Here is a 27,998-nt window from a genome sequence, read left to right on the forward strand (position 1 = left end):
CTACAGATCAATTTTAAATACTATTAAGGGGCTTTTCTCGTATTTTGCTCCTATTAAATTGATAAATTGATTAAACTCAGCGAGGCCGTTGCTTTTTTTTTTTCCTTTAAATTTTCGTACTTTTCCAAAAATAAAATAAAAAATAAAAAGTTCCCATGTTTTTTATTTAAGCGGACGACGCCGTATCTCCTAGAACATTTTTTTTTTTCGTTTTCCTCTTTTGTCCATATCTCGGTGAGAAACAGACACGTGTCAGTACAAACCAAGCGACACCGTTTAAGCGATCTTTCTTCTTCTTATTCAGGCTTCAGTTCTCCCTGAAACGGTAAAACCCTGTCTGAAACTGAAATTTGTTGGGTCTGAATCATTTGCTTTCACCTCTAAACCGAGGGAGGGAGAATGGGAACGTCGGTTCAGGTAACCCCACTCTGTGGAGTATACAACGAGAATCCTCTGTCCTACTTAGTCTCAATCGACGGCTTCAACTTCTTAATCGACTGTGGCTGGAATGACCTTTTTGACCCCTCGCTTCTTCAACCCCTCTCTAGGTTCTTCTTCTTCTTCTTCTTCTTCTTCTTCCACTTTCAAAATGTCCATTAATTAATCACTTATAGTCTTTGGAGAAAAAAAAACCTACTGTGGCTGGTTTTTGCAGGGTAGCTTCGACGATACACGCGGTGTTACTGTCGCATCCAGACACGCTTCACCTTGGCGCACTCCCTTACGCTATGAAACAGTTTGGACTCTCGGCTCCCGTTTATTCCACGGAACCGGTTTACAGATTAGGCCTTCTCACTATGTACGATCAGTATCTCTCTCGTAAGGTAAAAGTTTTCTCCGATTCTTTATTCGTTGATTTTCTAAGCTTATTGACTTATAGTTTGATTCCAATACACATTTATTTAGCTATAGAGTGTTGAAATAGGGGCTATCACTTTGTAAAATTGATGGCATGTCCATGAATTTGTTGTGTTTGCCACTAGGTCATTACACCTAAATCCTGAAGTTAAACTTCTCTGTTTGTAGTACTAATTGATTATGTTTTGTACTTAAAAGTTTGATGTTGACATGCTATGCTATATCTCTACTGCAGCAAGTATCAGAGTTCGATTTGTTCTCCCTGGATGACATTGATTCTGCTTTCCAGAGTGTGACTCGGCTAACCTACTCCCAGAATTATCATTTATCTGGTAAGCTTTTTGCTAGTAATGATTTCAATTTCTACATTATCTAATTTGGAACTATAGTAATCATGAGGCCAACGTTAATTTAGCAGTGAAAGCTCAAGGGAATTATGTGTTGCATGACTTGGTACTATATGTGGGTGGAGACTGTATGTTTGGATTGATGTTATTGCACAACCCCTTAGTTCCCTTTGGTTAAGATTTTACTTGCTTATTGTATTGTTTTTGTTTCCATTACAATCTTCATAGGAAAAGGTGAGGGTATTGTGATTGCTCCTCATGTTGCTGGACATCTTTTGGGTGGTACTGTTTGGAAGATAACAAAGGATGGGGAAGATGTCATATATGCTGTAGACTTTAACCGACGCAAAGAAAAGTATGTGTGCTACCTTGTATCTGATCTGAAATTGCTGTTCTATTTTATGCATTAACTCTATATACTCAGATGAGTGGGTTTTATCAGGCATTTGAATGGAACTGTTCTAGAATCTTTTGTTCGGCCTGCTGTTCTGATAACTGATGCCTACAATGCTTTGAACAATCAACCTCCTAAACAGCAAAGGGAAAGGGACAGAGATTTTGTTGGTAATTTATATTTCTGGTGTTGAATATTATTAAGTCATTATATAAGTCAACTTTCTTTCATCCATCCTATAATCCTTTCTACTCTAATGCACTGCAATGCCTGATTGCCTGCATTTACGGTCATATGCCAAACTTAATTGAGATAATTTCTGCAGATATCATCTCAAAGACTCTAGAAGCTGGTGGAAATGTGTTACTACCTGTTGATACTGCTGGTCGTGTGTTGGAACTTCTCTTGGTTTTAGAAGAGGTCAGTTGGGATGCTTGAGTAATAAAGAGGTGGATTTTTTTATTATTCTTTTGGTTAGCTATATTATTGATCAGAAAGTTCAAATCATGGTATAAACAGCACTGGTCATTGAAGTCTTTGAACTTCCCCATCTTTTTTCTGACATATGTTTCGTCAAGCACAATTGATTATGTCAAGAGTTTCCTTGAGTGGATGAGTGATGCTATAGCTAAATCCTTTGAAACTTCACGTGACAACGCATTTCTTCTGAAGTAAGTAGCCTCTTTCTTTTGAAGTTATGGGTACTTGTTAGAATTCTGTTATTATCAGTTTTGCACTACTTATCTTTATTCCTAAGTTTGTATCATTTATATGTGCTTAGTAAAATGTAACTGATATGAATGGGCTATAAATTATGTATATCCATATTTATTTAGAGGAGAATTATGTACAAGGTATTTATGCCAACATTGCAGGCATGTCACACTTTTAATCAGCAAGAGTGAACTTGACAAAGTGCCAGATGGTCCTAAGGTAGTTGATTACACCATTGATAAGGAACAGATCACCATGATCTTTCTCAGCCTAATATATTTGACTGTTAGCTTATGTTTCTATTTAGGTTGTACTAGCATCCATGGCCAGCTTGGAAGCAGGTTTTTCTCATGATATTTTTGTTGAGTGGGCTGCAGATGTCAAGAATCTCGTGCTATTTACTGAAAGGGGCCAGGTGAGTTCTTTAGGACATAAGGCTTTAGATTGATTATTTTTGTTAATTCAATTCATGCAGAGTTAGATGTGGACAAGCATCTGATATGTGAAAAATAAAGGTTTATTTGCTTGATGACAAAGGTTTTAAGCTCTTTGTCCTTTTCAACTTGTGGTCAGGAATTATACTGTGTTTCATGGTTGCCTATTTCTTTTTTTTTTTTTTTTGGGCTTCAGGTTTATACAGTAACAATTAGTTAAAATTGTGTACCTAGCATGTAATTACTATTTTGTTTTATCAAATGACTACAGTATCTCTTCTGCCTCATAATATATAGTTGCTTATACTTTGACCTGTATATGTAGTTTGGCACATTATCTCGTATGCTCCAGGCAGATCCACCTCCAAAAGCTGTTAAAGTTATGATGTCTAGGAGGGTTCCTTTGGTTGGGGAGGAGTTGATTGCTTATGAAGAAGAACAAAACCGGTTGAAAAAAGAAGAAGCTCTAAAAGCTAGTCTCATCAAAGAGGAGGAATCTAAAGCTTCTCATGTGCCTAATATCAATTCAAGTGATCCAATGGTCATTGACGCTAATAATAAGCATCCTTCACTGGATGGTATTCTTCTTCTGTTTCCTAAAAGCTTATCAATGTAATTTTCTTTTGAGAACTGAAACACATGTTCAGGTTTTGAGCATTCAACCAATTCTTAATGCTTTTGTGATACATGTTTTCATTATTTGCATTTGAATGGTTATTTCCTCTTTAAATTAGGAGGGAGTGGGTTTTTTTGGGGTTTCATTACTAGGAGATATTTTGACATATATTAGTTGATTCTAAAAGATTAGAGGATCTCCTAAATTTCTAAAATGCATTTAGATGAATTATACCTTTGTGTATCCATTCTTCATGTGCATTCCTGCAGTAGTGTCAACTAATAAATGCATTTCTTTGAATGGTTATGTGATGATTCCCTTGTCATTGGACGTAGGAGTTCATTCCTTTTTTGTGATAAAACTAGTGGTGGGGTTTTGTTTATTTTCATTGATTCTTGGTGATTTATGTTTATTTAAAAAGGCAAAAAATTCCAGTACTTTTTCATATCATGATAGTTATAATTTCTATTTATCAATTTGTCTGCTTGAAAAGTTTCTCCCCACCCTGATGAGGAATAGGTTTGTGTGGGATATTCATGATGCGTTATTGACAGTTTGATACAACTTTTAAATTATCGTGTATCCTCAACTGATATCTTTTATCTGCTTGTACTGTCCTGGGTTAGGTCAACATGGGAGTGGATACCGTGATTTTCTGATTGATGGATTTGTGCCCCCATCCACTAGTGTTGCTCCAATGTTTCCCTTCTATGAAAATACTTCTGATTGGGATGATTTTGGTGAGGTCATAAATCCTGATGATTATGTAATTAAGGATGAAGATATGGACCAAGCAGCTATGCATGTAAGTGCCTGCTTCTTTGTGCCATCTGAACTTGATTACTTTAGATGTATATCATCCTAAAATCTATTGATATTTGGGTTTATAGTACTGTTGTGGTTTGAATAATGAATTACTTTATATTTATCTCAGATTGGTGGGGATATGGATGGAAAACTTGATGAAGGCTCTGCTAGTTTGATACTTGACACAACACCTTCAAAAGTCATATCTAACGAGTTGACTGTAAGTTGAATTCTTTCTCAAGTCATGGTATAATCAGTTTGCTTAGACTTCTCAACATGAAGTTACTGGCATCTTAGGTCTTACTGAGATTCTGTTTGTTTTGTTTGACAATGTACATGAAAGCACCCATATTATCATTTGAATAAATTTCATTTACTTTCATTATAAGGTAGTTTGAAGCCTGGAAAATGGATATACTAGGGTCTAGGATTATACAGAGGATTCATCTTTTCATTTTAACACGTCTGGTCCTTTCAGGATGCCTTTAAACTTCAATAATGTTAGGGTTTGAGTTTTATATTTTTCTTCCATGTCCACATCTTTTCCTTTTTTCCTTATTATTCTCAATTTTTTTCAGGAATACATGTCCTTTCATGGCATCATTTTAGTTTCAATTTATATGTTGTAATGACATCAATGTTTCTTCTTCGTTCATTGTTTTATTTCTGAACTTGGATTTGGTTGTGAGAGTGTCTGAGCATTTAAGGTATTCTAAATTGTGATTTCATAATTTCATTGGCTTGACACCATCAAACCAGTCAAGCTGCAAATACTGAATTTTGTCATTTGCTGAACAATGTTCTATGATAATGATCAGGTGCTAGTAAAGTCTTCACTTATTTACATGGATTATGAGGGGCGTTCTGATGGTCGGTCTGTCAAATCAATCCTTGCTCATGTGACTCCATTGAAGCTTGTAAGAATATTTCTCAAGGCAACTTCATAGAATTCTTAGTTATAGATTTGGCTTATCATCTTTATGGGATGTCAGTATAAATGTTGCTCATATTATTTGAGCAACCATTCGTTTTCCTTGCACAGCATGTTATTACTTGTTGTGCATTTATGACATTACCATGCTATTGTATGTGGATGTGCCATCTTTTCCCTGGACGGTTAGATATTAATCCTGTGAGTTGGAGCATGCATTAAAGTAGATTAAAAGCATTGATAGCTGTAGAATAATAGCAGACTGCTTTTCCCTAAATTTATCAACTTATATATATTTCTTTGTTGTTTAACCCATATTCAAATGCTATCTCTTTTTTTTGGTACTTAAGGCTGCCGAACTAAGAGTCCAACACTCTACCAACATGCCACACAACATGCCACACAGCTGTTGGCAATTCAAATGCTATCTCATTTTTCTATCTAGTGGTTTTTTTTTTGGTCATATCTATTTTATGTGGGTGACTAACTTCTTGTATTAAAAAAAATATTTTGTCACTTGCAGGTTTTGGTGCATGGATCAGCTGAGGCGACAGAGCATTTGAAGCAACACTGCTTGAAACACGTTTGTCCTCATGTTTATGCCCCCCAAATTGAAGAAACAATTGATGTCACATCTGATTTATGTGCTTATAAGGTATAATTCAAGAATACGTATTTGCTTAAGGTGAGCCAATCATTTCAGAAGTCAGAAGTCATATTGTGACCTTGTGTCTAATATAGGTACAATTATCTGAGAAGCTGATGAGCAATGTTCTCTTTAAAAAGGTAACTAATTGAATTTATCTTATGATGTTGATGATGACCATAATTGAGTTATATTCAATCTCCATCTCTTTGTCTAACATAACTGCAACTTCAGTTTGGAGACTACGAAATAGCTTGGGTGGATGCTGAAGTAGGGAAGACAGAAAATGACATGCTCTCTTTACTACCCATCTCGACCCCTGCTCCACCTCATAAATCCGTTGTCGTAGGTGATCTAAAAATGGCAGATTTCAAGCAGTTTCTTGCCAGTAAGGGTGTCAAGGTACTGCTTTTCATATTTGTTTCAATGTGTCACAAAAAATAAATGAACTTCCTATCTAGAGCCCAGATTCTTGAAAAATTTTGCCCCCTTTTGTTACCCAAAGGTGTTTCTGTACAGGTAGAATTTGCTGGTGGGGCATTGCGATGTGGTGAATATGTGACATTACGCAAGGTTGGGTTAGCTAGCCTCAAGGTGAGCAATTTGGCAATTTAACTTGCTGTCCGGCAGGCTGAGGAGACTAGTATCCTTTGCAAATTTCTATCATTCATGATATGTTTTTTTACATGTTTTATTAATTTCTTTGTTGTTTCTGTAGGGTGGGGGTTCTGGTACTCAGCAAATTATTATTGAAGGCCCTTTGTGTGAGGAATATTACAAGATACGCGATTATCTATATTCCCAGTTTTATTTACTCTAGGTAGTAGATGAAATGTGCAATGAATGGTTTTCGCATGTTCTTCGCCTTTCATTGGTTCTGATATTGAACCACGGTTTCTTTTGGGCTTATAGAGTACGGAAGGCAAAGTTGGTGATCTGGGAATAGGAGAGGATCAGAAATTAATTATAGTTTGTTTCTCTGTTGTTTAGATTTAATGCTTGAATGTACAATTTATTTTATCCAAGAAAAGTGCAAGATTTTAGGTTAGTATGTGGCAATTCATTTCACTTTTTTCGGAAGTGGAGTGGTAGTTGCACTACCAGTGCTAGAGGCAGGGGTTGTTCAAAGACTTGTAGTCAAATCGTATCACTTCAATGCAAACAATTTTTTTTTTTTTTTGTTAGTTTCAAAGAAATATTACCGCAAAGCAACATTACTTGCGGTTAAGCCTCAATTATGACACACCCCCTACTTGTTGGTTTAGGAGAAAAAGAAAATTTATTAAAAGGAAAATTTCCTTGCAAAAGTATCTTTTAGGTTTTGTTTATAAGGAAGGAGGAAAAGAAATGAAATAAAAATTTTGTTAATTTAATAATAAAAATTCATAATTATTTTGTTACTTTGTAATTTAATTATTAAATTACTGAAAATTTTATTTTTACCTCTTTTTCAGCTTTTCTATATAAAAAAAAGCCTCAGTTGTATTTTCAAATTGATTGAGTTGAAGTGACTTATATTATTTATTTTATATTTTTTAGTATGGGTTTTTTACCTTTATATTTTTCAACGTTGAATTTTTTTTTTATCATTTTACCAGAGAGCTGGTGTTACTTAATTGGCGACATCAAACAGTTATAACTAGAATAAATATGGAAAATGCGAAGATTATAAGTTCTATAGATATAAAAAAAAAGAATGAAATCGGTCATGGTATTTGATGAACTGAAAAGCAACTTGGGTAAATTATCATAGAATTCTTTTATTATTTAACATTAAAGGGAAAATATAAATTTTGAGTGATTCTTGAATTGTAAAATGTAATTATAACAAATTCTGTGAAAAAAATACAATTAATATTAACTTTTTTAATTGTTTAAAATTGAACTTTCTCTCTTACAGACTTGATTCCCAATTTGTTAAGACAGGTTTTTTTTTTGAAGATAAATAAAAAAAATAGGAAAAAAAAAAAGGAATTATTAGCGTAAAGACCGGTTAGTAAAACTTCGGTAGGTTCCCGCACTTGAAATTCCGGTAGTCGGTCTTCGTTTTTTAAGCAGTTGCCTTGCAAGCCCCCTACCCTGTAGAAAATGTTTTAAACAATTCTTACATCTTCATTATCGTCGCTTCATAATCATATAGATAGATAGATAGATAAAAGGAAGATAATTAAAAAAAAAAAAATCCTCACATCTCCGTTTGTCGCTTGTCTCTTCTTTTATACCAAAAACAGACAAATAAAACTTACAAAAACCCTAGAAGAAATCACCCTTCACCTTCAATCTTCTTCTCCCTCCTCTCCCGCTTCCATTTCAATTCAGTTCAGCATTTTCAGTTAGGGCGGAGTTTTTATTTTTTCGTGATGGCTTCTACGGCCGCCACGTTGTCGCCGAGCTCTCCCCAGCTACGCTTGGCTTTGCGTTGCGGGAATTGCGTGGAATCGCGTGCGGTTCTCGTTGGGGCGCGGACGAGGAAGCTCGATTGTTGTCGTCTTCGCCTGCTCTCTGTTTCACGAAGCAGGAGTAAGGGAGTGGAACGGCGTCGTAATGGTGCTTCGCGGATTGTGGCGGACTCCACAGCTGGAGCAGGGGCGGATACTTTTTCCGGATGGTCTGATTCGGATCATGTTGAAGATTCCGTTGACTCGAAAAGGAACGGATTGTTTGGAGGTATTAATTTGTTATACTTTGCGCAAAGAAATGTTGTTAATACTTTTCTTGATCGAATATTGTGCGTCTATGTTGTTTTCAAGAGTTAGTGGAAGAGAAAAAAAAAAGTTTCATCTTACATCTTTGTTGGTTCAAAGGCAAAAGGGATGAAAATTATGTAATATAATTTGAATCTGGGTTTAAAATATCAAAGTATGGTGTGTTGCGCTTGTTTTTCCTTTTGTGGTTTTCTTTGTTTACTTATGACCGATAGAATTTATCCAACCATAATTGACTCATTAAGTTTTTGAATTATGTTGTTCTTACACTAAGTTATTATTTAGCATCCGTCAATCAATGGTTTTCCTTAGAATTGAAGCAGATATGCATCATATGATAATGAGGGGTAGAATTTGACAATTGTGTAATCTCTTCTTTTTTCAGGGTTGTCAAGAATTTTTGGGCTATGAGTAGGGGTGGGGGTGTTCTAATCATGCTTAAAGGGGTTTAAATTAAAATAGTTGGTCTTCATATTTTGGACTAATAACAATCCGTAAGTAGTTTGCTTTCAGGAATTATGGGAGCTGGATCAGCTGGACTTGTTCTGGTAGCAGGGCTTTCCTTTGCAACAATGTCACTAAGTAATCGAAGCACTTCCAGTAAGTGGTCTTTTTTTATTGCATCACGTTCTATTTTATCATGGTCTTCTATATCTTTATATGCTGGTACTTTTTTTGCTTTCTGTGTTTATTAGACTTAATTTAAATGATATTGATACGAACGCTGGTGATAGAAAATTGTAATTTGTTGACTTTAGGGCCCAAACAGCAGATGGAACCATTAACAGCTCAAGAGGAAGTTTCAATTTCATTGGCCTCTGATAATGAAAGTGATAAAGTAGAGGAGAATGAAAGCGAGAAAGGTATAACTAAGGATCTTTCATCACCTTCAGAATTTGATGTCACTTCTACTGATAATAAACTTGATAATGATAATGGGACCTGCTTAGTAGAAAGTTACACATCCAACGGCAATAGTGCCACTAACACTGCTCCAATTCAAGAAGACTTGCAAAATGTTTCAGTTTTGGATGGAATTTCAGTTGGCACGGACATAACTCCAATATCACCTAAATTGCCTGAATCTGAAGTTGTTGATGGCTCTTCTGTTGCACCAAGCCTTAGAGAATCAGACTGCAACCTTGATATTGGTTCACCTGAAGCAACTTTAGAAATTGAAGACAAATTGATTAATGTCAGAGAAACCATTGATACTAACTTGTCTGACCCAATAAACCTAGACAATGATATCAACGAGGGAAAGCTTCGGTCAGAAGGAGGAAAGAATTGCAATATCTCAGTGGATTCCTCTTCTAGTTCCAGTTCAACCAATGAGCCAGTGATTGTGAGCTTCTCGGTTAGTTCAGAGTTAGAACCAATTTTAGAACCTCAGTCTGTACCCAAAGACAATCTGGAAACCATAGAATCATCTCCAACTGAGGAAAACCTTGAGAGTAGCAAAAGTTTGCGGTTCTCTGTTGAAATAAAGAATTCATCTCTGGAAGTGAACAACTTAAATGAAAGTGAGTCTTCTGAAAAAATCTTTGTGTCAGCACCAGTGCATCCATTAACAAATAAGCAAAGCAAAATTGATTATAAAGAGATAAATGATAGCAAACCAGTTTTTGAACCTCCAATTCCTAGGAGTTCCTCCTACCCTGCTGGTATACCTGCTCCATCTGTAGTTTCTGCAGCTCTACAGGTGCGTCCAGGGAAGGTTCTGGTTCCTGCAGTTGTTGATCAGGTTCAGGGGCAGGCACTTGCAGCCCTTCAAGTTTTGAAGGTATTTCATTCTTGCTGATATGGTGGAACAATTACAGTATAAGCCCCTGTAGATAAGATGAGGACTTGCAACCTATTGCTCAAATATCTGAATCTTTTCCAGGTTATTGAGGCTGATGCTCAACCTAGCGATCTATGTACACGTCGTGAGTATGCTCGGTGGTTATTGTCTGCAAGCAGTGTTCTTTCGAGGTATAGGTGCCTTTCTTATTACTCCTATGTATGGCAGTATTTGGGCATTAGGAAATTAGTATCTAATTAGCAATATAAAATAGGAAAGTTTATACTTGCAATGCCTTTTTATTGCCGCAGGAATACAGTGTCAAAAGTTTATCCTGCAATGTATATTGAGAATGTTACTGAACTTGCATTTGATGACATCACACCTGAAGACCCTGATTTTTCATCCATTCAAGGTGAGAATAGGATTTCATATTCTTGGCCATAATTTTTGTAGAGTAACTTTCTTTTTGTTCTAATCATTCTTGCTAACGGAGTTGGAGATTCAGGCTTAGCAGAGGCTGGACTTATCTCAAGCAAGCTTTCAAATCAAGATCTGCTTAATGATGATCTTGGCCCATTTTACTTTTCTCCTGAAAGGTTATTACTGTTCACACATTGAACTGGCCATATAGTCTTCCTATTTAGCTGGGTTATTGTCATCTCCAATACAAATCTTCCCATTATTTTATTGCCCTAAACATCTGGTGGGCCTTCTTTTTCTATATTGAAAAAATAATTCTCAATTTTCTCGAAGTCACATTTTCGTTTTAATTTATCTGTAAAATGCTCATAGAACATGTACATAAAAGCCTGATGTATAACTCTCTGACATAGCCTGAATAAAACCTAAAATAGTGAATGAAAATTGCATTGCATTTTTTTAACAGTTAGTTTCGCTTTATTTTAGGATACAAGGCTGCTTTACTTCTGGCTTTCTGATTGGCTTCTCATTTCCTCTTTTTTCTCATTTTTATGCTCCAGTCCTCTATCACGCCAGGATCTTGTAAGTTGGAAAATGGCCCTAGAGAAAAGACAACTCCCAGAAGCTGACAGAAAGGTTGCTTATGTTTGAGTTTGTTTATTTGTCCATTTCAATCTTCTTCGTTGCATGTAGTAGTGAGTATATCGGTATTAATTTTACCTTTGTGGTCATGTATAGATACTCTACCAAATTTCTGGTTTTATAGACATTGATAAGATAAATCCAGATGCATGGCCTGCACTTGTGGCTGATTTGTCTGCTGGAGAACAAGGAATAATAGCACTTGCTTTTGGTAAGTCATGTTGATTTATAATTACTTTCGCCAAATTTCATCTTGATTTTGATGATTGATGTGCCTTTGTTGTTTTCATTATCCCTAAAGGTTGTACGAGACTGTTCCAGCCAAATAAGCCTGTGACAAAAGCCCAAGCTGCTGTTGCTCTTGCAACTGGTGAAGCTTCTGACCTAGTAAGTGAGGAGCTTGCACGAATCGAAGCAGAATCTATGGCAGAAAATGCAGTATCTGCTCATAATGCTTTAGTTGCTCAAGTTGAGAAAGATGTTAATGCTAGTTTTGAGAAAGAGCTGTCAATGAAAAGGGAAAAGATCGATGCAGTGGAAAAAATGGCCCAAGAGGCAAAGCAGGAACTGGAAAGGTTAAGAGCTGAGAGAGAGGAAGAGAATATTGCCTTAATGAAGGACCGTGCTGCTATTGATTCAGAAATGGAAGTCCTTTCAAGGTTAAGGCGTGAAGTGGAGGAGCAGTTGGAAAGCCTGATGAGTAACAAGGTCGAGATATCATATGAGAAGGAAAGGATTTGCAAACTACGCAAAGAAACAGAGGATGAAAGCCAGGAGATTGTCAGGCTACAACATGAGCTGGAGGTGGAGAGAAAAGCCTTATCTATGGCCAGGTAAGGAAGTGAACTTTGTTATTAAGTTTTTAAAATCGATACTGCAACAACCTAACTGGGGGGAATAACTGAAATTTCTTCAAATATATATATTAGATGCTTTATTTGCAGGATAACATATTTCTCCTATATGGTGGTCCAATTAATATTTCCCCTGCATTCCTTATCTATTTTTATTGAAGAATAATCATGAATACTTTTGGGTTAGTGTAATATCCATTTGGAAATTTAATTATGGCCTTTTTGTTTTTCTGTCTTTATTTTGTCTGTCATCTACCGCTTTAGTTTTTTCTGAGAGATGTGTTTTACAATGTGCAGTTCTCATTAGATTTTTAAAATTGATTATTCCTTATTTATGTTACAAAACTTTCTAATAATTCAGGGCTTGGGCTGAGGATGAGGCAAAAAGAGCAAGAGCAGAGGCAAAAGCCCTGGAGGAGGCTAGAGATCGCTGGGAGAAGCATGGCATCAAGGTGGTTGTTGACAATGACCTCCGTGAAGAGAGTGTTGCAGGAGTTACGTGGGTAAACGTAGAGAAGCAAGTTGAAGTTGAAGAAACTATAAGCAGGAGTGAAACTTTGGTGCGCAAGCTCAAGGCATTAGCGAGTGAAGTAAAAGGGAGATCCGGAGAGTTCATCAATGAGATTGTCCAGAGGATCCTGTATTTGATTTTGGTGTTGAAGGAGTGGGCCTCCAAGGCAGGTGCAAAGGCGGAAGAATTGAAAGACGGGGCTGTGTCGAAGGCAAGGGGATCAGTACAAGAGTTGCAGCAAAGCACGACAGGATTTAGTTCATCCCTTAAAGAAGGTGCAAAACGGGTGGCAGGAGACTGTCGAGAAGGAGTAGAGAAACTCACTCAGAGGTTCAGAACATAACCCTCCCCCGTGATTTACGTTTTTCCCTTTCTTGGGCACGGAATAAACAAATTTTGCAGTTGAAAAGTATTTAAAATTCACCTGATCTGTGGTCATTTTACATTAGAAAGTACCATGTTATCCATTCAATGATGGGTGTAAAAGAAAGTTGCACTAATAGATAATGAAGTTGCTACTGCTCTCTGTCCTTAACCGCCCAAGGTTCCAGTTTCATTGAATGTTATCAAAATTTAACTTGCAAATGTGTTAATGAAGAACATTAATTGAGTTGTTGACGGAAGAATAAATTCTTTCCTCTTTTAAGTTTTAACTGCACGCCTATTGCCAACGACTCAATGATAAACTCTAACAGCCTAGGGCTAAGAAAACCAAGCTCGGCTGTTTGGCCAAAAGATCCATGCAACAAATTACGCAAAACCTTACATGCAGCAACGATGATACATAACAACAAACACAAATTTTAATGATGATAATTCTTCCAATTTTCTCATCTCTAATTCAAGTAAAACAAGTTTCAGAGCATAGTTCTCCGTCTCAAACAAAATATTAAAAACATGTGCTAAACAAACTTCACTAAGAGCTACTAAATGGGGGCGTCGAGCTTTGTCATCAGAGAGCAAATCAAGAAAATATGATTCACTTCTTCTTTTCTCCACCTCCAGTGTGGGCCCTGCAAGGATATTACACCAAGGAAAAGATTTATTACCATTTTCAGATAGCAAAAACCGCCTCAAAACATAAGACTAAAATTAATTGCTTGTCCTTAGATATAAGATATTACCTCATCTTGCGGAGAACGCTAGACATCTCCTCACGCTTCTTCTTGGCCCTTTTGTGAGTTCCCAACTTTCTTTTAGCTACCTTGAGAGCTCGCTTGTCCTTACCAACTTTCAGAAGCTCAGTGATCCTCTTCTCATATGGGGCAAAACCAGCAACTTCCCTGATCAAGTTCCTCACAAAATGGACTCTTTTGCTAGTTTTCTGAATAAAATATAGAAATCAGGCCTGTGACTTGCACTAAGAAAACACCAAGTATAATATAAAACAATATGTAATTAACTATAAAAACCAGGCTGAAACAAGCCCTTCCAAAAGATAAGTACAAAGGATAAGAACAGATATAATATGGCAATTTAAAGGTAGTGCTACTTTTTTCCCATGCAGTTTTCCCTTTCTCTTTCAATAAAAACTATTTACTTATAATCAATTACTATTATTCTACATCAAACTTAATCAGCATAGGATGCACTTACTCCTTTTCTATTAGAGGGACGTGGAGCCAGCTCCTTCTTGGTTACAACGTGACCCTTGTTCAGTCCTACAAAGAGGCCAGTATTTGGCTGCTTGGTAGCCATGTCTGCTTAAGTAACAACAAAATCACATATATAAATAAAAAAAAATACCCAACATTCGAGCGGCATTCAGTAATCTTTCAAATCAAAAGTACCAATCATTCTGATTTCAAGTCCTGCTTCCAAAAGGAGTACATATCTAAATGATTTTAACTTTGGACTCAACCATTAATTCATTGTTCTTTTCCTCATAAAACTCTCAAAATTCACAATATATATTTGCATCAACAGCTAATCAAGGACAAAAAAACGGGTGCATATTAATCTCCAAATATCTCAAAGTGAAGACCAAGATCTATGGTTATATAACTTGACATTTTTACTGCAAGTGAAATGAAAAATAGGCTTAACAACTTAAAGCATAAGCCTACAAAATGGAATTTAAGAAAAAAAAAGAAAAACAAATATATGCATAGCCAAACATTAAATATACATATATAACATAGCTAAATCAAAGATTGTAGTACAAATAAAATCTGAACAGCCAATATCACCTCATCTAAAAAACCCACCAATCAAAGCACAGCAGTTAATAAGCACAACTTAAATCCTGTGCACTCGATGAAACCAGCTAAAGCTACTCAATATTTGAGCTTAGTCTTTCATTTTTTTTTTCTAAGAACTAAAGCAATCTGACACAAAAGATTTGGCTTTTCAGCTTGTACTTCGTTTCCCAAGCAATCAAATAGAGACCATTATTCAGAAGTGTAAAGAAGAAACAAAGGGGCTTAGAGAGAATAATGTAGATTTACCTGTGGAGACGGAGATCTCGGCGGTGTCAAGGAGTTAGGGTTTTGGGTTCGTCATATATATATATATATGAGTGCCAGTTGGCTTCCTTCTTATGGCTGGGTTTTGGGTTACAAGAACAAAAGAAAAGAACAGAAAATGACGAGAAAATTTATGGATTATTTCCATGATCCGACCCAAAATCACATTTTTGGGCCCAATTTCTTTTTCGCTCAATTTCTCTCGGAGAGAACCAGATTGAGAAGTCTTTAGAGACCCAAAACCGATTTCAACCTAAAAGGTCAGAGATTTTTTTAGACAAGATTTTTTTGCTATTTTCCTCTTTAAATTTGTTTAAAAATTTTAAACAAATAGTAATGAGATTAAATCTCAACTATTGCCTTAATAAAAAAACTAATTACATTATTTGGCTTCCAACCATTTTTTTCTTATCATATCAAGTTTGTTTCAAATTTTGATAAAAAAAATAAAAAAGAAGAAATCAAAAGTAAAAATTAGGGTCACAATAATACACGAATATTTTGAATTTTGATTTAATTTAATTTTATAACATCGATTTTTTTAAAATCAAGTTTTTAGTTGAATTGGATTTTTTTTAAATTAAATTGGAGTCAATTTTAGATAAATCTATTATGATCCAATCCAATATATATATAAAATATATTTTATTATTTATTTAATTTTATATTTATATATGTAATATTAATAAAATTATTATGTAATATTTTAATTATAAATATTAATTGAATAAAAATATTAATTTATGTATAATTAATATATATTTATATTAAAAATAATATTTATAAATATTATATTAAATTAAAATTATTAAATTAATTTAAAATAAAATTAATTATGATTCTATACATATCCAAATCAAATCAAATATAAATATATAATATTTTAATACCAAATCATATCAAATTTAAATATTTATTTTATAAAATTAAGTTTAGCACGAACAAAAATTAATCCTACTTACCCGTTATCATCACTAGCAAATCTATGTTTTGGAATTTATTATTATTATTTTTTAATCGATACGAAGAAAATGTTTTAAACTTTCTTATAACTTAAGAAGTAAACGGTTTCAGCAAATGAACGATTAGGCAACCGATAGAAGAGGGGCTCTATCTGCACTAGGTTTTTGTTCTCCACTCTTTTATTTTTTTTAAATTATTTTTAAATAAAGTTATTTATTTTTTAAAATTTTTTTAAATATTTGTATTTGATAAATTATAAATTTTATTGAATATAAAAATCTGATAAATAAAATAATTTATCAGATTCACATATATATATATATATATATGTTAAATTACATAACTTATTAGATTTTGAAATCTGTAATTAATGTTTAAAAAATTTTATAAAAAATTACAAAAAGATAGTTTTATTAAAAAATTTTATTAATTACTATAATAAAAAACTATTATTGTAAAAAATTATAAAATTTAAAATTAATAAAATAAAAGTTGATTTTACTGTTTTAATTTTAAAAAAATAAAATCTCATAAAATCTTAAATTAAAGATAAAATAATAAATGTAATTTTTTAAAAAATTTAAAAAATTTACTTCTTTTCCAGTAAGTATTTTTAGCAGCGAATATAGAAGCTCTCATGATAAAAATGATTTATTTGTCCGATAAAAACAATATGCCACTACAACTCTCAACTTATTTACACATTAACCATCTACCAGTTAAAAACAGACAAATGATGAGCCTTCCCTTCACGTTAACTGCTGTGGCATTGCACATGCCTTTCTTCCTCCTAAACCCAAACTTCTAAACTGGACTTTGACTTGTCGGTAGGCGGTAGCCCTCTAAATTTTCGCCCTCGTCGTGTTCTAATTTCCTTTCCCTGTCAGTTTAAATGCTTGTAATAACAACTCAGCATTAACCCAGACTCAGAACATCCCTTCACCAATTAAGGACCATGTCTTTAATCATTTTCTTATCAATGAAGATTTCCATATGAGGAAAATCAAAGTTCACGGTACTAGAATATTGGAATCCCGTTTGTTCTAGATTAAGAATTCTTTTTTTTTTTTTCTTTTTTGCTTTAAGTTTTTGTTCTTGATCAGACAGAAATCCGGTGCCTTGGGTCTTTCTTATTTTCTCTTCTAGCTGTACTATGATCTTTCTTTGATTATTTTAGTGATAAAATTGTGATCAGTAGCATTTATGACATTGAAGTGGTAGAAAGACCCAGATCGGTTTCCTGCTGCAGCTATCAATTTAAGAGCCACCTGGAGTTGCAACTGTAGCCATCATATTTTGTCTCTGGTGAGTGCTGTCTTTGACCCTTCACATGGTGTGGAAGCATACTTCTCACTGATCCTCCAATTTGTGCTGTTAACAGCAATTCCAATTTATTGTCCTTGCTCCTGTTTTGTCTGCTTTGGAATCCACTCTTATATCTTTTGTTATGTTCAGTTGATAGTGCATCATAGGGGGAAGCTGAGATCATTTTCTTGAGTCCTATTCATTATATTCTACTTTTCGGTTCAAATTCTTCTACTTTTAATCTTTTTTTTGCACTTAGTCTATTGACATATTGTATGTCAATCCATTTACTGAATTGGAATACTTTGTTTGTAGTTGAAATATATATAATAAAACCTCAAAAAATTATATCTCCTCCTCTTCAAATTGCATGGTTTGACTCCAAAATCTACATTCACTGCTGCTTGAGTAGATGTGAATTTCGGTATCTTATCCAATTCTCAAATCATTAATCAAGTTCCATATTCTAAGTTCCTTTCTGGTATTTCCTACATCAGGAGACCATTTCCCTTGTTTCTAGCCATTTACATTCAAAATCCATGTTTTATGATCTATATTGTCATACATAGAGGGTAGGCGTCAATGTCAATCATATGTGGCCTCCCTCTCCTTGAATGTGTTTACTGTCTGGCATGTGCACGCTGGGTATGGAAAAGATGCCTCCATACTGCTGGCCATGACAGTGAAACATGGGGCCTTGCGACTGCTGAAGAATTTGAGCCGGTCGCTCGACTATGCCGCTATATTCTAGCTGTTTATGAAGAAGATCTTCGGCACCCCCTTTGGGAACCCCCTGGAGGCTATGGGATCAACCCCGATTGGTTGATTCTTGGAAAAACTTATGAAGACACTCAGGGACGGGCTCCTTCATATATATTATATCTTGATCATGATCATGCTGATATAGTCCTTGCCATTAGAGGTCTTAATTTGGCAAAGGAGAGTGACTACCAAGTGCTTTTGGATAATAAGCTGGGGAAAATGAAATTTGATGGTGGCTATGTTCATAATGGACTCTTGAAGGCTGCTGGATGGGTTTTGGATGCAGAGTGTGAGGTTTTGAAGGAATTAGTGGAGAAATATCCAAATTATACTTTGACATTTGCGGGACATTCTCTTGGGTCAGGTGTAGCAGCATTGTTGGCGTTAGTGGTTGTTCAGCATCAGGATAAACTGGGAAATGTTGACAGGAGGAGGATTAGGTGCTATGCTATTGCTCCTGCAAGGTGCATGTCGCTAAATTTAGCTGTCAGATATGCAGATGTCATCAATTCTGTGGTTCTTCAGGCAAGTTGATTTTTTTTCATTTATTGTTTGTTTGGCGTTATTATGTGTTAGGAATGATACTATCAGTTGGCCCAATATAAACACAATGTTGTTACTGGCATCTGCAGAAGTCCATCAACTGAATTGTAATTATTGCAGTATTTGTAGTATTAAATTGTGTTGTACTACATATTATTTAACTAAAAAAGAGGGGATATGAGCCATGTGATGTCTTTGTTCTGAGTAAGATAAAAGAATGTTATTAGAGAGAAAAGGTATGAATGGTTGCCGTAGTCTGGAGATTAGTTCTTTAACACAATGGGCTCAATTTATTACTTTATATTCCACTTCCTCATTCGCTTGAAAGTTTATGTCCAATTGTAATTCTTCACAAGCTTGATGAGTGGGGAAGGTTCATGCTTATATAAGACTTGTTTATGAATTTTGATAATGAGGGAATTTTTGGAAAGGGACTTAGGTGGTCATTAACTTCAGTTCTAATTTCAAGGGAAGAAGAATGATTAGTATAAATGTACCTCAAGATGCGTGATTTCTGTTGAACATGAACTAGCTGATGGGAGATAAGAAGCATTGTAGGATTTGAGGAATTATCTTCTGCAGAATCTCTCATAAGGTGTAATAGAAGATTTAAATGCTCCATTTGAAAGTGGAATATTTAGGAGGTGACTCGAAGATCAATCATCATAGTGAAATCTTGCTGTAAGTAGAACCTGCTGTAACTTGCTCTCCTCTTGTCCTTGGAGGTTAGGTGCTTGACATTTACCTTCGAGAGCAAGATTTGAGAGACAGTAATGAAAGGGAACCAAAAAAAGGGAAAAATAGAACTTGGAGTAGTCCAATGGATATTGAAACTCTAATGTGCATTTTGAGATGTGATGATGTCTCATACAGTGGCATAGATGCTGAAAGGAATTGTGTTTTGCTTTATAGCAATGTGTGTTTCATATGAGTACATGTAGCTGTGCAAAACTTAAAGTGCATGTTCTTTGTACATGGTAGAAGATCTTATCACATTTGCACTGATAGGGGCACCAAACGTTGAAAGCACCTGGTTGATATTATACTAGTTGGTGATATGTCAAATTTGTGAATCATAGCAATTGATTTCTGTCAAAAGTTTGCAACATTTTATTGATTTTTATTAATTTAAATCTTCAATCTATCAGTTATTATATTATTATTGTTATTTTTCTTTTGTATTTAATTGTGGTTAGTTCTGAATTAGGATGACTTCTTGCCACGAACAGCCACGCCTTTGGAAGACATTTTCAAGTCACTTTTCTGGTATAGTTGGACTCTATGTCTTTATCACCATTTCAATTATAGTTCTGTTTACAGCCAGTAGGCTTCTGGAGTCTGTTCTAACATCCTTTCCAAAGCTAGTCGTACCACCTGGTCCTCTGGTTTCTGCCAATAAACAACAGATATTGGCACATGAAAAACACAAAAAAGGAAAAAGAAAGTTATAGATCCAGTATTCCTGCAAGTCAAAATATGCTTAGTTTTGATGTTATTTTTAATCTATTGACAAATTTTTTCTTTCACCATTTAAACAGTTTGCCATGCCTACTATGCCTGAGATGCATGAGGGACACTTGTATACCAGAGGAGAAGATGCTTAAAGATCCAAGGAGGCTGTATGCACCTGGTCGCCTCTATCACATTGTTGAGCGAAAGCCTTTCAGGTATAAGGAGGCATAACGAGCATAGCTCTCTCCTATATATTTGCTTATTGCTTACCGAGTTTGGTTATTTATTACTTAACTGAAGTGCTGTCATTGTTGAGAATGCCTCGCAAGGTTGGAATTTAGTACAGGCTTGTATGTTGGGCAGGTGTCTAAATTCTGTTGCATTTGGTGTAGTGGTCATAATCTAGCATAGAGAAATATGGACAGGCCTCAAGTCTAATGTTTCTATCTGGTATCTTAGGTGTTCTTAAATTAAAAATAAATAACACAGCAGGGCTTCATAATAAAAAGATTCACCACAATGCATAACAAATTTCGACCTCTTGACGGACTGTCCGTTAAACATCACTCTTGCAGATTAGGAAGATTTCCCCCAGTTGTGAGGACAGCAGTGCCGGTGGATGGGAGGTTTGAGCACATTGTTCTCTCTTGTAATGCCACCTCAGACCATGCTATAATATGGATAGAGAGAGAAGCACAGAGAGCTATAGATGTAAGTTTAAAGCTACTTTATTTCCATGGTAATGGTTTAAGCCAGCAGCCAGTTGATGAAATAAATCCATATATAGTGTTGTAGATGGTTTAAAGAATATTTAGGCAAGAGTTTTCCTAATACACATCATGTGAGACTCTCACTGCTGATTGGTTTCCTATGCAATTTGTACTCCAAACTACTTTTTGAAATTAAACCTCCACACCGTTGTCTCTCAATTTTGCTGTAGTTAATGCTGGAGAAAGATCGGATCATGGAGATCCCAGCAAAACAGAGAATGGAGCGGCAGGAGACTTTGGCTAGGGAACACAGTGAAGAGTACAAAGCCGCACTCCAAAGGGCTGTTACATTGTCAGTGCCTCATGCTTATTCACCTTCCCAATATGGAACTTTTGATGAGTCGGAGGATGGGGAAAACTCCCATAAATCTAGTGTTCAGTCATCTGTTGGATCATCGGGGAAAACCAGGAACAAAGAAAGCTGGAAAGAATTGATCGAACGTCTTTTTGAGAAAGATGAATCTGGGCACATGGTGCTCAAGAAATCCCATAGGGATGATTGACGATATAATTTCAGGGATAACATGGATAGAAGATCAAACATTATGTGTGTGATAAACAGCATTCATTGATTCATTTGTACTCATCATTTCCTTCCTATAACAATTTTCACCTGAGAGCTTAACACAGGTCAATTGGAAAATAACCTACTACAATCTCCAGAACATTCAATTTATGAATTCGCATTGTATAAAATATTAAAAATTTATATATTTATTTCGTTTTTTACACTAAAATTGCATGTCGCAGTTTGTGTCAATACAAAAATATAAAATATATTTATTCGATTTTATTAAATTTATTTATAATTTTTGTTAAAATTTTAAATTAAATTATTTTTATATTTTTATTCGTATAATATCTTCATATCGTATTTAAATTTGTCGAATCTACTCAATTGTTATAAAAAATATATATCAAAGATAAAGCATTTCATCTATAATTATTATAGTATAATTAATTAATTATAATTTTAAATTATGTAAAATTTATTAAAATTTTATATGAAATCTATGAAATACTTATAATGTGATTTAATAGATTTGATAATTATAAAATTATAATAAAAAATAGTAGTATCAAGTTAAAGTGGCAAACTCTGATATTATCTTGATTTATTATTTGTTGATTATTTTTTGAATTAGTTGGTATCTCGATTCTTGGAGATTATGAATTTGAAGTATCTTGATTTATTATTTGTCGATTATTTTTTGAATTAATTGGTATCTCATAAGAGTCGATACTTGAAAATTATGAATTTGAAAGAGTTTATGCACAATATGTTTTGTTCAATCAGATAAATAATAGAATAAAAGGTTTTAAGGTATGGGTAAATTACGAATAAAAAAAATCTTTATTTGTTACTTAAAAAAAAAGATAAAAACGAACTTTTTATACCCTTATTTTCTCTCTTTACACCTCATTACTATTAACACCCATCTTTTATTCTCTTTGCATCCCAAACTAAAATATTAATTTCTTAAAAAATTAAACACTTTACGCCTTTCTCTCTTATTCTTAGGGTTGACAGTCTGATTTGAACCCGACAGGTTTCGATTTGACCCGACTTTATAAGATCGATTTTTTTTTAAAATCGAATTTCGGGTCGGGTATTACTAAAAAAAAAAAATCAATGTTGGGTTGGGTTCGGGTTTTAAGCAAATTCGACCCGATATTATATTAAAAATTATTTTTTAATTTTTAATTTTTTATATAATTATATATTTATATTTAAAAAATAATATTTTATATTATAAAAAATAATATTTTATTAATTTTAGGTCGGGTTGGGTTCAAATATTAAAAAATAAAAAAAATTCGAGTCGAGTCGGGTATGAATTTTATGATTGTAAAATTGAATCGGGTTTGGAGCGAGCAAAAATTCGCTTTGACTCGACCCTTCGCCATCACTACTTATTTTTCACCGAAACCTTAAACTCTTTAGGGATTTAACCTCAATCAAGCCCTAACCTTGATTTTAATGTTAAATAGCTTAAAATCATAGGTAAGTTGTTTGTTTGTTTAATTTTGTGTTTAGTTTTCAAAAATTTAAGATTTTAAGCTAGGGATACAATTTGAAATGAAAATTCGATTCTTTCAAAAATGAGTTTTTGAAATGCATTGAAGGTTTTCGAAAATAAATATCTGAAAATTTTTTCAATATATTAAAAATTCATTTTTGAAATCTCTTTTTGAAAATCCAATTTCAAAAACCTTTGAGAATTTCTAAAAAATATATTTTTAAAAATTTTCAATGATTTTCGAATATTTATTTTCAAAATATTTTGAAAAATTTTGAAAATAGTTTTTTAATATACGATAAACTTCTGCTACCAATAAAAACAAAATAATTTTTCAATGCACAAAAATTAATCTTATTATATCATTAGTAGACCGATAAATTTGTCAATAGAAACCTCTAATCTTTTGGTCTATAGGCACTATTCGTTCAATCACATTTATAACAATTTATAATTTTTACAGATGTGCATTTGAGAGAAATTGCTAAGTATGAAAAAATGTTAATTCAAATTAATTGTTGCATTATGTGAAATAGAGCGTGAGTGTCTCATCACACATGATGCAATAATCACTTACATGAACGTCTTTCAAAATTAGTTATTTTTTTCAAATGCATGATTGTTAAAATTAATAAATATTTCAAATATTATTGAATGAATAATGGTTAAAAGATTAGAGATTTTTATTATCGAAATTAAATATAGTATATTTTTAAAAATTTATTACAAATCTGTTTTGAAATAGCAATAAAAAAATTGAAGTAAAAAATTATTTCTAAAAATGTATTTTTAAATAATTATAATGTTTTCTGAAAATAAATTTATGATATAATTAAAAAATTTTTGAAAATGTATTTTTTGTACATTAAAAAATTTATAAAAATTTATTTTCGATAACACACGATAACAGATGTAAAAGATAAAAAAAAAAAATAATTAATGAATATTTAAATAATTTTTTATTTGATTAATTTTGTGAAGTGAATTGATAGTATTTGAGGATGCAAATAGTCCTACTCAAAAAGATAAAATCTGTCCTGTCCTCTCTTGGGCTCTCGGGTAGGGTGGATAGTACTGACTGCCCAAAACAAGGTACTATTTAGGACCGCTCAATTCATTATCGACGGGTAAAAACGAAGCTAAAAACAGAGCTCTAAAATCGCATGGGATGTTCGGCTCTCTGTTTTCCTGGAAATCCCATTTGGATTTGAACTGAGCTGCAAACTTCAGTTTCCTGTTGGTCTCTAACAATCGCTGTTGCATCCACTCATGGATTTCCTTTCTTCAATTTTTCTACTTATGCTTTTTACCTGTTCTCTCTCCAACTTCTCTGCTGAAAGGTAAAGGAAACCCGATCTCATTTTTTTCAATCTATACTTGTTTATTTTGAAAATGGGTAGCGGAAATTTATCCATATAAAAATGTTTGCCTTAATTTTGAATGAATGAGGTAATCAATCAATTTCCTGTACTGGATTGATCAATTACATGGTGTTCTTCATCCGGGTTTTTGTTAAAATCTTTTATTGTCATGCATTCGTGATTATATATTGGAAGTTTATCGTGGATAATTTTTTAATAAATTTTGTGGATATGACGATTTTAGTTTATAGTACGATTTTGTTGAATGATTATCGTTAAACAAAAAGAAGACAAATTTGTGTGCCATGATTAAGTATTTTATATATACCTATTGTAAGCATGCGTTCTATAGATTCTGAATTATTTGGATGATGATGTATTCTTCATGATCTTGAACTATTTTCTAAGAATATGTTTAGTTACTTCAGCCGATGGAAGGGCCGTCTTCTTTATGATAACCTTCTTTTATAACCTTTTCCATTTGGTATTGTCTTGCATGAGTAGCCGGAAGGACTTGAGGGACAAAGAGGTTCACCGGGAATTGGGGCATTCGGTTCAATCCAACACAATTGACCCATCACGAGTTATACAACTTTTATGGCGGCCAAGGTCAGGTAGTGATGGACTTCTTGTTTGCCAGCTCATGCGATCCCATTGAGACAAAATAGTTGTTTGTTTTCACAAGATATCTTTTCCATCCAAAGAGTCAAAGAGGCTATTTCTTCAATGGCATTGCATTAAGTTTTACATGAACTTTAATTATGACATTCTCAATGAATTCTTTTGGAAGAAAAACACCTGTAGTTTATGCAAATATGCTTGTTGAAATTTGTACTTTCATTGGCATGTTTAAAATTGTCTTTTAAAAGTCTGACATTGTATTACTTCCAATAGGGTCTTTCACTATAGTGGCTTTCTATCAGATGAGGAGTGTGACCACCTGATTTCTTTGGTATATTTCTGCCCCACTGTGTCCAATATTACTATTGAATATGCCTAGACTGGTTTAAAATACTTTTTCTGGGACTTAGGGTCATGGAGCAAAAGATGGAATTCTGAGGATCAATGATGATCAACTTAGTGTAGGGACAAATAGGCAGCTTACAAGCTCAGAAATGTTGCTGAATACTGAAGTGAGTTCTGTTTTTTTTCTAAGCTAGCAATTTCTACATACTCTGTTGTGTTACTTATTGACAACCTATTGAATTAATGGTTTGATGATAAATTGTTGCATAACTCAAGGAACACATTCCATGCTTGACATTTGTTTTCTTGCATCTGAAGTTGACGGTTAGGCTTATGGTAAAGCAGTTTGCTAGTAATATCTCTTCAATAATGTTTAAGCCATTATGTAGCCAATCTTGGTATTTCATTCTCCTCCTTGCTTTCGCTTGGAAATCTATCTCAATCTACTGACTTTTTGGTGTATTGCAAATATCTCACAATTAAAATCATCCTCTACTAGTACATATATTGCTACCAGAAAAGGTAGAAAGAGAACTCAACATAAAACCTCTACCAATTATCTTTAGTTTCCAACTATGACTGTGCTATTACATCCCATTTCATCTTGATTTGGATATAGAATGTCAGGTAGAGTGATATAACTTTCTTCCTTGTATTGCTTTTCACACTCATGTAGCCCCATATGCCATTCAGCTGTTGTGTTTAAATTCCAATATTAGTGAACTTTAAAATCTTTTGTAAACTAGCTTTAAAATAGTTGGAAATGATCGGTTGATTTAGTTGGTTGAAGCCTTATACACTGACTCAGTGAAGTTGACTAAATGTCACTAAACAAGATAAAAGTAAATAAAGTGCATTGATGTTCTGCAGCATGATTCCTGAATGATTAAATAACTTTGAAATATACCTGTACATTCTAGGATAGAGTTCTTGCAATGATTGAGGAAAGAATTTCAGCTTGGACGTTCCTTCCTAAAGGTATCCTTGACCATCCCTGTTCCTCATATTCCCTAAACAACAGTCATTCTCATAAAGGACCTTTTCATTTCACTGTAACTTGATGTTCATTGTGCTTAAGAGAATGCTAAGCTGATTTAGTTGGTTGAAGCCTTATACACTGACTCAATGAAGCTGACTAAATGTCTCTAAAAAAGATAAAAGTAAATAAAGTGCATTGATGTTCTGCAGCATGGTTCCTGAATGATTAAATAACTTTGAAATATACTTGTACATTCTAGGATAGAGTTCTTGCAATGATTGAGGAAAGAATTTCAGCTTGGATATTCCTTCCTAAAGGTATCCTTGACCATCCTGTTCCTCATATTCCCTAAACAACAGTCTTTCTTATAAAGCTCCTTTTCATTTCACTGTAACTTGATGTTCATTGTGCTTAAGAGAATGCTAAGCCTCTAGAATGTCAGGTAGAGTGATATAACTTTCTTCCTTGTATTGCTTTCCACACTCATATAGCCCTATATGCCGTTCAGCTGTTGTGTTTAAATTCCAATATTAGTGAACTTTAAAATCTTTTGTAAACTAGCTTTAAAATAGTTGGAAATGTTCGGTTGATTCTTGGTTGAAAAGCCTTATACACTGACTCAATGAAGTTGACTAAATGTCATTAAAAAAGATAAAAGTAAATAAAGTGCATTGATGTTCTGCAGCATGATTCCTGAATGATTAAATAACTTTGAAATATGCTTGTACATTCTAGGATAGAGTTCTTGCAATGATTGAGGAAAGAATTTCAGCTTGGACATTCCTTCCTAAAGGTATCCTTGACCATCTCTGTTCCTCATATTCCCTAAATGACAGTCTTTCTCATAAAGGACCTTTTCATTTCACTGTAACTTGATGTTCATTGTGCTTCAGAGAATGCTAAGCCTCTAGATGTTTGGCGCTATGGACTTGAGGAGACTGAACAAAACTTGGATTATTTTGGCAATAAATCCACACTGGCTTTAAGCGAATCTTTGATGGCAACTGTGGTTTTGTATCTTTCAAATGTTACTATGGGTGGTGAGATTCTTTTCCCCCACGCAGAGGTGAGAGAGAAACTATCTTAAACCTTTGTCTAACATTCAGAGCTCAAATTTATCTGTGTTTAATAAATGGATTTCTGACTGTTGCAGCCAAAGAGCAAGATGTGGTCAGATTGTACAAAGACCAGCAATATCCTAAAACCTGTTAAGGGAAATGCCCTTCTGTTTTTCACTACTCGCCTCAATGCATCTCCTGACGCTAGAAGTTTACACGCCAGATGCCCTGTTCTGGAAGGAGAAATGTGGTGCGCCACCAAATTCTTCTACCTCAGGGCTGTTGATGGAGAAAAGGTCTCATTTCAATCTGATGGAGATGAATGTATCGATGAAGATGCTAGTTGTCCTCGGTGGGCTGCTCTTGGGGAATGCCAGAGGAATCCTGTTTTCATGGTTGGTTCTCCTGATTACTACGGTACATGTAGGAAGAGTTGTAATGCTTGCTGAAAAGGAAACTCACATATGATTTGATTCTATTGTTCTAATAATTACCAGTATATGTAGTTTTTCTTAGTAATTACTTGTAATCTGTCTCCGGATCATTTCGATTGCTTCAAAATAGAGAGTTGATCAATTTTAAGGAACTATTATTCCTCTCGACTAGAAAGATTTACAAACTAATTCCAAATCATTTTAGGGTTCATCTTCATAATCAAACTTGCGCACTAGCACTTCAATAATTTGAA

General features: G+C 34.1%; 5 protein-coding genes across 12 annotated transcripts; 4 read left to right on the forward strand and 1 right to left on the reverse strand.

The window, feature by feature from the left end:
• Nucleotides 1–355: 355 nt before the first annotated feature.
• On the forward strand, nt 356–6,923 carry LOC111289423 (cleavage and polyadenylation specificity factor subunit 2-like). Its single transcript, XM_022880459.2, has 18 exons — nt 356–548; nt 656–824; nt 1,094–1,190; nt 1,434–1,560; nt 1,648–1,769; nt 1,925–2,019; nt 2,119–2,270; nt 2,475–2,532; nt 2,621–2,728; nt 3,073–3,325; nt 3,990–4,168; nt 4,298–4,390; nt 4,989–5,087; nt 5,625–5,756; nt 5,843–5,887; nt 5,982–6,149; nt 6,267–6,341; nt 6,466–6,923. Exons 1-18 carry the CDS (start codon nt 400–402, stop codon nt 6,565–6,567), a joined length of 2,223 nt encoding a protein of 740 aa, XP_022736194.2. The 5' UTR covers nt 356–399; the 3' UTR covers nt 6,568–6,923.
• Nucleotides 6,924–7,828: 905 nt separating this feature from the next.
• On the forward strand, nt 7,829–13,200 carry LOC111289322 (uncharacterized). Of its 5 annotated transcripts, none has more exons than XM_089767862.1 (11): nt 7,829–8,414; nt 8,955–9,052; nt 9,211–9,975; nt 10,147–10,235; nt 10,338–10,426; nt 10,547–10,650; nt 10,744–10,834; nt 11,219–11,294; nt 11,397–11,511; nt 11,602–12,133; nt 12,516–13,200. In XM_089767862.1, the coding sequence occupies exons 2-11, from the start codon at nt 8,971–8,973 to the stop codon at nt 13,006–13,008; spliced, it is 2,436 nt and encodes an 811-aa protein (XP_089623988.1). In that variant the 5' UTR covers nt 7,829–8,414; nt 8,955–8,970; the 3' UTR covers nt 13,009–13,200. The 5 variants fall into 5 exon arrangements, with proteins under 5 accessions (XP_089623988.1, XP_022736010.2, XP_022736011.2 ...); XM_022880275.2 differs by having other exon boundaries at nt 8,966–9,052; XM_022880276.2 differs by having other exon boundaries at nt 9,211–10,235.
• A 246-nt stretch (nt 13,201–13,446) lies between these two features.
• LOC111289323 (large ribosomal subunit protein eL36y-like) lies at nt 13,447–15,249 on the reverse strand. Its single transcript, XM_022880281.2, has 4 exons — nt 15,113–15,249; nt 14,262–14,365; nt 13,790–13,989; nt 13,447–13,678 (listed from the first exon to the last, which is right to left on the reverse strand). The coding sequence occupies exons 2-4, from the start codon at nt 14,361–14,363 to the stop codon at nt 13,645–13,647; spliced, it is 336 nt and encodes a 111-aa protein (XP_022736016.1). The 5' UTR covers nt 14,364–14,365; nt 15,113–15,249; the 3' UTR covers nt 13,447–13,644.
• A 1,652-nt stretch (nt 15,250–16,901) lies between these two features.
• LOC111290799 (alpha/beta-Hydrolases superfamily protein) lies at nt 16,902–21,638 on the forward strand. 2 transcript variants are annotated; one of them, XM_089767864.1, is made up of 7 exons: nt 16,902–17,108; nt 17,309–17,398; nt 17,968–18,685; nt 19,911–19,969; nt 20,242–20,370; nt 20,731–20,866; nt 21,096–21,638. In XM_089767864.1, the coding sequence occupies exons 3-7, from the start codon at nt 17,981–17,983 to the stop codon at nt 21,426–21,428; spliced, it is 1,362 nt and encodes a 453-aa protein (XP_089623990.1). In that variant the 5' UTR covers nt 16,902–17,108; nt 17,309–17,398; nt 17,968–17,980; the 3' UTR covers nt 21,429–21,638. The 2 variants fall into 2 exon arrangements, with proteins under 2 accessions (XP_089623990.1, XP_089623989.1); XM_089767863.1 differs by having other exon boundaries at nt 16,930–17,108; nt 17,896–18,685.
• Nucleotides 21,639–24,064: 2,426 nt separating this feature from the next.
• Nucleotides 24,065–27,896, forward strand: LOC111289956 (Oxoglutarate/iron-dependent oxygenase). Of its 3 annotated transcripts, none has more exons than XM_022881320.2 (7): nt 24,065–24,286; nt 24,812–24,916; nt 25,202–25,259; nt 25,339–25,440; nt 26,194–26,251; nt 27,146–27,318; nt 27,406–27,896. In XM_022881320.2, the coding sequence occupies exons 1-7, from the start codon at nt 24,216–24,218 to the stop codon at nt 27,757–27,759; spliced, it is 921 nt and encodes a 306-aa protein (XP_022737055.2). In that variant the 5' UTR covers nt 24,065–24,215; the 3' UTR covers nt 27,760–27,896. The 3 variants fall into 3 exon arrangements, with proteins under 3 accessions (XP_022737055.2, XP_022737054.2, XP_022737056.2); XM_022881319.2 differs by lacking the exon at nt 26,194–26,251 and adding an exon at nt 26,988–27,045; XM_022881321.2 differs by lacking the exon at nt 26,194–26,251 and adding an exon at nt 26,988–27,045 and having other exon boundaries at nt 24,145–24,286; nt 24,812–24,921.
• Nucleotides 27,897–27,998: the final 102 nt, after the last annotated feature.

Source organism: Durio zibethinus, chromosome 11 (genome assembly GCF_047325235.1).
Source record: "Durio zibethinus cultivar Kanyao isolate XHJ-2024 chromosome 11, ASM4732523v1, whole genome shotgun sequence".
In the NCBI taxonomy this organism is placed as follows: domain Eukaryota; kingdom Viridiplantae; phylum Streptophyta; class Magnoliopsida; order Malvales; family Malvaceae; genus Durio; species Durio zibethinus.

Bases quoted from the DNA above. Each gene is read 5' to 3' on its own strand.
- LOC111289423 (XM_022880459.2), top strand. From the start codon at position 400: ATGGGAACGTCGGTTCAGGTAACCCCACTCTGTGGAGTATACAACGAG. The intron at 825-1,093 runs GTAAAAGTTTTC...TCTCTACTGCAG, and splicing joins ATCAGTATCTCTCTCGTAAG to CAAGTATCAGAGTTCGATTT. The intron at 5,757-5,842 runs GTATAATTCAAG...TGTCTAATATAG, and splicing joins CTGATTTATGTGCTTATAAG to GTACAATTATCTGAGAAGCT.
- LOC111289322 (XM_022880273.2), top strand. From the start codon at position 8,108: ATGGCTTCTACGGCCGCCACGTTGTCGCCGAGCTCTCCCCAGCTACGC. The intron at 8,415-8,965 runs GTATTAATTTGT...GTTTGCTTTCAG, and splicing joins AAGGAACGGATTGTTTGGAG to GAATTATGGGAGCTGGATCA. The intron at 11,512-11,601 runs GTAAGTCATGTT...TTATCCCTAAAG, and splicing joins AATAATAGCACTTGCTTTTG to GTTGTACGAGACTGTTCCAG.
- LOC111289323 (XM_022880281.2), bottom strand. From the start codon at position 14,363: ATGGCTACCAAGCAGCCAAATACTGGCCTCTTTGTAGGACTGAACAAG. The intron at 13,990-14,261 runs GTAAGTGCATCC...TATTTTATTCAG, and splicing joins GTCCCTCTAATAGAAAAGGA to AAAACTAGCAAAAGAGTCCA. The intron at 13,679-13,789 runs GTAATATCTTAT...ATATCCTTGCAG, and splicing joins AGCGTTCTCCGCAAGATGAG to GGCCCACACTGGAGGTGGAG.
- LOC111290799 (XM_089767864.1), top strand. From the start codon at position 17,981: ATGTCAATCATATGTGGCCTCCCTCTCCTTGAATGTGTTTACTGTCTG. The intron at 19,970-20,241 runs GTATAGTTGGAC...CCATTTAAACAG, and splicing joins ATTTTCAAGTCACTTTTCTG to TTTGCCATGCCTACTATGCC. The intron at 20,867-21,095 runs GTAAGTTTAAAG...ATTTTGCTGTAG, and splicing joins AAGCACAGAGAGCTATAGAT to TTAATGCTGGAGAAAGATCG.
- LOC111289956 (XM_022881320.2), top strand. From the start codon at position 24,216: ATGGATTTCCTTTCTTCAATTTTTCTACTTATGCTTTTTACCTGTTCT. The intron at 25,441-26,193 runs GTGAGTTCTGTT...TGTACATTCTAG, and splicing joins AAATGTTGCTGAATACTGAA to GATAGAGTTCTTGCAATGAT. The intron at 27,319-27,405 runs GTGAGAGAGAAA...TGACTGTTGCAG, and splicing joins TTCTTTTCCCCCACGCAGAG to CCAAAGAGCAAGATGTGGTC.